General features: G+C 35.3%; 1 protein-coding gene across 1 annotated transcript in view; it reads right to left on the reverse strand.

Moving 5' to 3' along the window:
- UCHL3 (ubiquitin C-terminal hydrolase L3) overlaps positions 1-9,571 on the reverse strand; it is a 36,210-nt gene extending 26,639 nt beyond the window's left edge. Inside the window, exons 1-2 of the mRNA XM_010995013.3 lie at positions 9,553-9,571; positions 1,490-1,618 (exon numbers count right to left, since the gene is read on the reverse strand). Coding sequence (XP_010993315.2) covers positions 1,490-1,564 — 75 coding nt within the window. The 5' untranslated portion in view covers positions 1,565-1,618; positions 9,553-9,571. The remainder of the gene's footprint in view (positions 1-1,489; positions 1,619-9,552) is intronic.
- Positions 9,572-9,768: the final 197 nt, after the last annotated feature.

Here is a 9,768-nt window from a genome sequence, read left to right on the forward strand (position 1 = left end):
TAACGAACTGCTTTTAACAACAAATGTATCTATGCCTTAAAAAATAATTTTTATGGAAATGTTTAAGCCAAATTTTTAAATTATATTTTTAGAATAAATTCTGAACCATTAATTCATTTTATAACTTCAACTGATAAAAACTGAAAGGTTCAATATGGTAATGTCTTATGCTGAAATGTTCATACAGTTTAGTTTGTTGTTGTTGTTTAATATCAGTATTCCTTGGTGACAAAGCAAAATGAGATGTGATAACTTCTCAAGGTTTAATGTTTAGAAAATAATCCTAAAATGACACAGAACAAGTACAGGAAAAAAAAAAAAGTAATTGTGGCAGACCACAGTGAAAACACGTGGTCAAGAGACAACAAAAATATCAGAGAGAAATAAATTTAGTCTCTTCACCTATGTCATTAGGTGGTAAGCACTACAACAAAGCATACTTAAAACACTGTAATTGACTTTATCTAAAGGATAATGAGGTATCCATGACACTTCTTCTGCTATCAGTATGCTGAAGCCATTCATAACTACATAATCAGTTTCTAAATTAGAACGTAAAAGACTAAAACACTTTATATCTCCTAAAACATCCACTAGATATCCTTTGAATGACTTAACTATGTCACTTATGAGCTGAAACAGGGACCTACCAAACTGTAAGATACCAAAAAGAGGCAGATGCCACTATATTCTCTACTCATATAAGTAAGTATAAATACTTACTCATTTCTTTCTCATCATCCCATTTACTTCATTTTTTACAATGCTGAGTTCATCCTATTATTTCTAAGTTTAAAAATAAAAATCAGAAGGATACAGACCAAAGCTGTTTTAAAATGAACTTAAAAGTTCTGGCTCCATAATACATATATCTACATGACATCATTGTAGAAGAAAAGCTTGAAATACAGAGATTTGAATTTAGATATTGAGATCTAAGAACAGCTATTTAAAATCCCTAACACATACTAAATCTGCCAATTAAACTGTATTTAAGCCTAATGATTCCCACCCAAATCAACTATATTCTGAAAATAATGTAACCCACACCTCCTTAAAACAAAGATTTCTTTTCATATATATTGAAAAAATATGCACACTTTATATGTTGAAATTGTAAATAGATTTTCTTTATTCATGTATTTTCTAAAATAGATTTAAGACTATCCTAGTACTTAACACTTCTAAAGTACGTACATCAAAATGTGATAAATGTCACATCGAAACAGCTGAGGCAAACTAACCATATTTCATAAAAAAAAGAAATCTACCCAAGTTTAAAAGACTAACTCAGGGCTTCACTGTCAAATCTATAAATTAAAATCTAAATACATGTATTTAATAAAAGTAGATTTTTAAGATGTCCCCACTGCCTAGATTTCCTCATTTTATGCAAGAAGGGAGTTGTTTGTTCTTAGAGTGTATTTTTCATTCAACATTGAAAGAGAACTGTGCATTTACGGGAAACTGTATCTTACTCAACAATTACCTTTTCTGTAATAGGGAAGAGAAGCAGCACTGCACACACCGGTCTTGGCACCATGCTAAGGAGTTCAGGATCCATTCCATATACATCAACAAATTGCCAGTTAGGATGTAGACCTAATTGTTTGAGAAACTGTAAAAGGGAAGAAAATTGGTAGTGTTAACAGGGAAATAATCAAAGTGTATGTACTGTGCATCTGATTCATAAAAAAATGGAAGGTAGAAATATTACTGATATTCTATAAGAAGGAAGTAAAGCAAGTTTTCCATGAAGAAGGTGCGAAGAGACGGCAATTTATTTATATCAGCTAACAAACACTTAAAATTTATAACATATTAAGCAAAACTCCTTTTTACAAAATCCATTACTTTGATGTTAGACATAATTAGCCAGAATTTCACCAAACATATACAAGTTGGCTTGCTTGATATGTTAAACTCATTTCCAACATTTGATTTTTAAGGAAATGCACGGAAGTTCCAGTGTATAAAGAACTACTTTAGTAGTAGATCAACATAATTTATCCTACTTATCAAAAGCAACGCCTGAAGGTTTAAAGGTAGATGATTGATAGAGAGAGACAAGTTATATCAATGAGCAAAGAGTATTAAGGCCAAAAAAGTCCAAATGACTTGTGTCAACACTAGAAAATTGCTTGTTATAAGTAACTTCTAGTACACAATGAAACCTACACAACTTCAATGTCTCTTTTACATCTGGCAAAACAACTGAAACAAAGAACTAGTGATTTTTCAAAATTCTTAAGAATTCACAGTAAAGTAACAGCAGACCCTAATCTACTGCAGAGAGAAAAAGAAAAAAAAAAACAATAATGAGAATGACATCTATTTCACAATAAACTCTTAATAAATGTCTGTACTGAATGAAGCTAATAATTTTAAAAAGTGCACTATCACAAAATATGTTTTATATGATAGAAAAAAAAGGAGCAAAGGAAACAAAAAATCATATTAAAAATGCATCATTATACCTTACGTCAAGAGTACATTATAGTATCCACCGGTCTAACATTATCTGAAATTTAAAAATAAAAAATGCCTTGGGTATTTCTCCATGAGCAATGATCACATGTACTTAGATCATCAAATGAAACCTTGCAAAATCAATGGAAATCATGCCCTATTACGTAAACAGGGTTATTCATCTCACAGTCAGCGTCTATAAGACAAGACCTTCCTGTTTAAAGGGCCACTCTCCACATGCCTCCATTTCTCTGCTAGTAGAAGAAACTCTACTTAATATGAGTGGTCAAAAACAAAGTCCTAGATATGTCTAATAAGAAATATACTGAATTTAAAAACTTCTCTTAACAGAATGTACTCAACATATGTTAGGTTCATCAAGTCACATGCTCTACAACAGTCTGGGGCCACAGAAATCAAGACTCCTTTATTTAATACCCATTCTTCATCTGAATCCTATTCATGTTTCGAGACTTAATAAAGTTCAATAAAATATTCCAAATTATTTCCCTCTTCTTTCTTCGCTTTCTCCAAAATTCTTAGTCCGTGCCCTCCTCAATATTTAATTCTATCTAGAAACAAAAAGGATTAAAACTGACTGCAAAGTCAAGGAAAGGAACTGTATCTTATTCATTTTTTTAATCCCATTGCCTAGTCAAACCATAGACACTCAAGTTATATTTGTTGAACTGAACTAAAGATTACACCTCTATTTTAATGGATAATCTGTATGCCTATACATGTCTGTTAAGCTATGTTTATAACGAATATTTAATATATACTTGTTTTTATCTGTGCCAAGTTAAAGAGGTAGGACAGAAACATTTGGCTTCTAAGCTAAAACCACGTGTTTATTTAATCAGCTCTAAATACTGCCTGCACAGGACTGACAGCCCAAAAAAGCACACTGCCAAGGAAAAGTATCATAAACCCTGATAAAAGGATTTCAATTTATTTGTTCATTTTATGTACCCCACAAAAAGCCATATTGCTACAAAATTATAAAACAAAATGTACACATAAAGGGTAATTTTCACAGCTGTGCTGCAAACTGAAAGTAACAGGTAAACATTGTAGTGAAAAAAGTCTGCACAAAATTGGTAAGTTACCCTGAAGCTGTGAACTTACTCCATGTCAGCTAAAGCTTAAGAGTATAAAAATCACCAAGCTCCAAAGGCAGTAAGTATAGTGAGAGTGATCAGTATCAAACTGAGAACACAATTAATGATCAAAAAGCAGATTAAATATATAAATGATTAAAATTTAACTGGGATCATACTTTTCCCTAACTTTTTACTCATACTGCCAATCAAATAAGACTAACATAAAGGTGTTCAATTAATATCTATTAAGTGCATTGGATGCAGCCTCTGACTCCAGATTATTCATTCCTCCATTCAAAAACTATTTGTTGAGAACCCTCTATGGGCCAGGCACCACTTCGAGTACTTCAGACATGTCCTTGCTCTCACAGAACTTATATTCTCATGGTAGGAAACACACAATAAACAAGTAAACACATAAACAAGATAATTTCACAAGGTGGTTAAGTATTATGACAAAATAAAACAAGACATGATGTTAGTGCAGATCTGGGGCAGGTGGAGGGGGGAAGAGGGGATTTAGCTAACTAATCAAGGAAAGATTCACTGAGGAGGTAACTTTAAGACACAAATGACAAGAGAGAAATCAGCCATGAAACAACCCAGATCAGAATGATTCAAGCAAAAGATAAGCACAAAACTGATGCAGGAACACGTTTGGCATTCAAAGACTGCAGCCCGGCACCAGCTGGAGAGAGCTAGGCAGCACCTCCCGGTCAGGCCATGGTTAGCAGCTTGAACTGCTTTCTAAGGACAAGCAGTGGAAGGCCATTTTGTGTTCTGAGTGCTTTAAGCAGGGATACACAGGATATGATTTGCATTTTTAGAAAACCACCTTGGTGTGTACATTGAGAATAGATTTTAGGGAGGTAAAGGGAGAAGCAGAAAAACTAGTTAGGAAGCAACTGCAGTTGTCCAAACTGAGGATGATGGTGGACTGGGATGTCATCATGGAAATGAACAGAATGGCCAAACTGAGGATAGATTCTAAAAGAAGGGTCTAGCAAAGTTACAGATCTACTGGATCTGAGAGGTTAGGGAAAGAAAAGAATACTAAAAATAGCTGAGTTTACAGAGTGCATGCTTTGTTCCAGACATCGTGCTACATACTTTACATGCAGTAATCTACTTCATCCTTACAACAATTACAAGATTAGGTGAGGGTATAAGAAACTAAGAAACGAGGTACCAAGAGGTTAGGTAACTGCCCATGGACTCAGAGCAGAGATTGAGAGCCAAGAAATTAAATCAGTACAAGAATGGTCTCTCCAAATTAGCACTGCTGTGAAGAAGACTCAATGACATCGTCTTGGGCTTTGGATAAATGGCGGTACCCTTAAAAGACTGAGGAAGTGGGTTTGGAGGAGAGCTGAGAGGATATAAATCCAGATTTCCTTCTCAGCCATGTTAAGTTTGAGAAATCTATAAGACATCCAAATGGGGATATCAAAGAGGTAGCTGAATATACTAGTTTCCAATTTTGTAGAGAAGTCAGGAATTGGAGGAACACGTGATCAACAATGTGGCAGTATTAATGCTATACAACCAAAAACATCACTAGAGAGAGGTTATACACAGAAAGACCAGCAGTCTAGGACAAAGCTCTGAGGAATGCCTTAGAAATCAGAAGGGAGATGATTAGCAAAGGCAAATCTAGGATGCAGTCAGAGAAACAGGAGAAAAACCAGAAGCCAAGAAAAGAAAACGTTTCAAGAGGGATGGAGTGGGCTACTCTATCAAATGTTGCTGAGTGGTCAAGAAATTTGGTGACAGAAAAGTGAACACTGGGTCTGGCAAAGTAGTGATTAGTAAACTTGAGAAAAGTAATTACAATGAAATGGTGAGGATAGAAGCAAACTAGATAGGAGTGAATATAGAAAAAAACCTGGAGATAAGAAAGTAGCACAAGCTTCTATGGACAATTCTTTGTGGAAAATTTACAAAGAAGGGAAACAGGAGGTAGCAGCTAGAGGACAGGGTAATCAGCATGTTCTTCCCAAGACGGGAAACACTCATTAATGAAAGTTTGTATGTTTGTGGCAATAATTCAGCAGATGACTTATAATTCTTTTTCCAACACTGAGCATTGAAGCTAAATAGAATACTTAATACTAAAATAGATTGATTTTCCTTTAGACATGATACATTATGCCAGAAAACATTCTGCCTCTTCAATAAAATTCACAATTAGGAATATTTCTAGGGAATTTCCATATCAAACATCAGTGGTTCTAAAACACAACAATGTTTAAAATTATATAATGTGGCTGTGCTATATTCAAATCATAAAACACAGTCAAGATGAAAATCTAGTAAAACCATAAAAAGAAATGCTGATTGCCCATATCACAAAATGTTCTTTTTTAAAAAGTTATAATTCCTGATGCTTAATTATCTGTAACTTCCCATCAGCTACAATCTGCTATTACCTCCTTAAATGCATATGTAAATGAAATAGAGCTTAAATTTTAAAAATAATTTTTTCTATCATTTAATTGATTTTATTCTGGGTTAAGTCCTACCTACAGCAAGACAAAATATACTTAGAAGGGACTGATGGCATATTAGCCAACAAAAGAAATCACTACTTACCACATCTACTGACACATATGGCTACTAGTTAATGTCTAACAGTTAATAATGATCTCCATATAGTAAACATGTGTTAATCACTTTTACACAAACTAGGCATCATTAGAGTATCACACAGGGTTTGTTCATACTGAGTATAACAAAAACGCATGCAACCACCAAATAGTAACGGAGTGAAATCAAGATAAGCAAAAGGCCTACCTACCATTCCATTAAATTGAGGAAATAAGAAAGGGTGGAGATGAACATTGTTGTTGGGGTTTATCTGTGGCTTAATTTATTAGTTTTCCAAATTCTAAGTGAGTTAATTAAATTTCTATTCATTTTCTAGTCTCAGTTCTGCCACTAATACAAAGAGAATTAGCAAGTACAAAAAGTTTGTTTAGAACTAATCACTTCTTAGATACGTGTCCATTTTCCCACTAAAAGCACATTACTTCTTTAATAAGTAAATTTAAAACAAACTTAACCTCACCAAAGTGTGCCAGAAATAGTGTACAATCATATACTAATAATATCTCTTCTGTTTACATCACCTCAGAATGGCCTCCTGTCACCATCCAACTTAGTATGCTTTCCCTGATGGTCTTCATCACAGTACTATTAATTTTTCTCCATTGCACGTATTTATAACAATTTGCTAACTACTTGTTTGCTTACTTGTTTGTTGTCTATCGTCCCACTGGATTGAAAAGTAGAAAACTATGAGTGTTTTCATCACCAGATATAACCAGCTCTTGCTCAGATACCTGATATCACAAAAGCTGCTCCCCAAATACTATTTAATTGATACAACTGATGTGAATAAGTGATTGTGTTTTATAATCTACCAACATTACTTAGGAACAAAGTCCAACAGCAGCTGAATCACAGAATATAAATTTCCAATAATACAAACATATCTTATTAAAATAAATAAGAAAACCATCTAAAAACAGCTGTTCTTTAGTCTGTTGATATGGTTAATTACAGTGACTGATTTTTGAATGGTGATCCAGCTTAACAATACCAGGATAAACTGCTCTTAGTCACGGTATATTAACCTTTTTAATTTACTGCTGCATTTTCTTTGTTATTATTTTGCTGAGGATTTTAAAATCCATGTTCACGAAGGATATTAGTCTGCAGTTTGTTTTATTATGGCTTGACTGGTAATGCTGGCCATAAAGTGAGTTGAGAAGCATCCCCTCTCCTATGTTTATGTAAGGTTGGTATTACTTCTTAAATGACGCAGAAAAGTCACTTAAGAAAATTCAACATTGATTCATGACAAAAACTTTCAACAAACTCGGAAAAGAAGGGAACTTCTTTAATCTGACAAAAAGCATCTACCCAAACCCTACAACTAACATACCTAATGATGAAAGATCATATGTTTTCCTTCTAAGATCTGGAATAAGACAAAGATATCTTCTCTCTCCCTCTCCTATTTAATTTTGTATTAAAGGTCCTAACCAGTGCAATAAGAAAAATAAATAAAAAGCATACAGATTGAAATGGGACAAATGGAACAGTCTATCCACAAAGAATATGACTGTCTATACAGAAAATCCCAAAGCAGCTACCAAAAACAGCCACTAGAACAAATGAGTTTATCACAGCAGCAGGATAAAAGTTAACATTTAAAAATAAATTATATTTCTATATGTAGCAATGGACAACCAGAAATTAAAATTTTAAAATAGTATCATTTACAAAAGCACCACAAATCATCAAATATTTAGATATAAACAAAAAATGTATAAGATCAACATGATAAAATGACAGACTATTGTTGAAAGAAATCAAAGAAAATCCAAGTAAATGAGATACACCATATTCATGGATTGCAAGATTCAATATTGTTAAGATGTTAATTTTCCCCAAAATATATCTATAAACTTAGTCACACATTCACCATCAAAATTGCAGCAGAATTTGTTGTACAAATTGACAAGCTGATTCTAAAATTTACATGGAAAGGCAAAGAAACTAAAATAGCCTAAAAATTTTTCAAAAGGAATAAAGTTTGAAGATTCATATTATTCTAATTTCAAGACTTACAGTAAGATTACAGTAATCAAAACAGGCACAGAGTTCAATGGAAGAGAACAGAGTCCAGACACATGGTAAACCGGTTTTTCCCAAAGGTATAAAAAATTTTTGGATTAGGTCTGAGAGAAATATGCTTCTTTCCTGTGGCACTAAATCAGAAGTTGCAAATGCTGACTTCTTTACCCTGAAGATTTTCTCTTTACAAAGGTGTTAAAATGTTTTAGGGGGAAAAAAATGAACAGTAAATGTCAAAGGGAGTAAATAAAAAGAAAATTAACATTGATAGAAAATGCCACCTTAAGAATAACATAAAAATATGCTGGGTTTCAAACTTTGCACACTTCTAGATTATTGGAGACAAGAGTTGAGGGCATAACTGTCATCTCAAAAGTATGTAATAAACCTGAATAAGAAATTGAAGGGTTTGCCGACAACATCAAGATAAAGCATTCCTATCTATTTTCTTTATATAAGGAATTTTCCACAAGCTTTTAAAACCAAAAATCAATGAAGGACATGATAAATCATTATTCCTTGGTGATGAGAAGAAAGATTGGGGGGGGTAGTAGTGTACCATATGATAAACTGAGATGGCGGTAAAAAAAAAAAAAAAAAAGCAAACTAGCTGTTGAGAATAAAAAAACAGAATAACACAAAATACACGGGCAAATAAAAAGTTTACACCCGATATCACTTACTGTCCTTTTAATCGAATGGCTGGGAAATATTCCCTCTTCCCTCCCCAAACTCGAACCTTCAACAACCAGAAAAACTTAAAGGGTTATAGGTGGCAAAGGATAGCGTGGGAACTGACCTTTCCTATGGTATAAAAGCAACTAAATTCCAATTTTAAGAAACTGGAAGAGAAAGGGGGCGTGGCGGCGAAGAGAAGAGATTTGATGGGGCAAGAGAAGATGATTAGATGATTTCATGGTGCAGGCGGTGGACGAAATTACAAGGACTGGGTGGGCGAGTTTACAAAGCTTACAGTCAGGTACTGTAGACAAATTAGTCACCTGTAAGACACAGGGGTGGGACAATTATGGATTCGGCACTAGCAAGAGGCAAAACATAGAAAGGAATAGGAATACAGGGTGAACGTCCCTCAAACCTCAGAGCCCAAAACCCCAGGAAACGAGATGACGGGGGGGGAATGGAACCAGAGGAGGGGCTGAGGCACCTGGAGCATCTCCAGGACCCAGGTAGGAGGGAGACGGCCGTAAAAAGGGCACGCCCGCCTGAAGCAAAGCAAGAGGGGCCCTCACGGAGTTAAATCCCAGACTCCCGGGGACTGCAGAGGTGTAGGCGGCCAGGTAGGACTCCCGGGTCTCGAGCGACAAGGCACCTCACTCACCTGGTTGGTGACCTGAAAACGAGACAGAGAACACGCTTTAGCGACAAACTGCCCGGGACTGGCTGCGACAGCCCGGCCCTCTCCGCCCCTGCCCGCGGCCTCAGGCCGAGATCCGAGCCGCGCTCACCTCGGGGTTGGCCTCCAGCGGCAGCCAGCGCTGACCCTCCATGGCCGCTCCGCCCGGCCCCTCTCCAGCTCTGACAGCCGCCGCCGCAG

The sequence above is a fragment of the Camelus dromedarius genome, chromosome 13, assembly GCF_036321535.1.
Source record: "Camelus dromedarius isolate mCamDro1 chromosome 13, mCamDro1.pat, whole genome shotgun sequence".
Classification (NCBI taxonomy): domain Eukaryota; kingdom Metazoa; phylum Chordata; class Mammalia; order Artiodactyla; family Camelidae; genus Camelus; species Camelus dromedarius.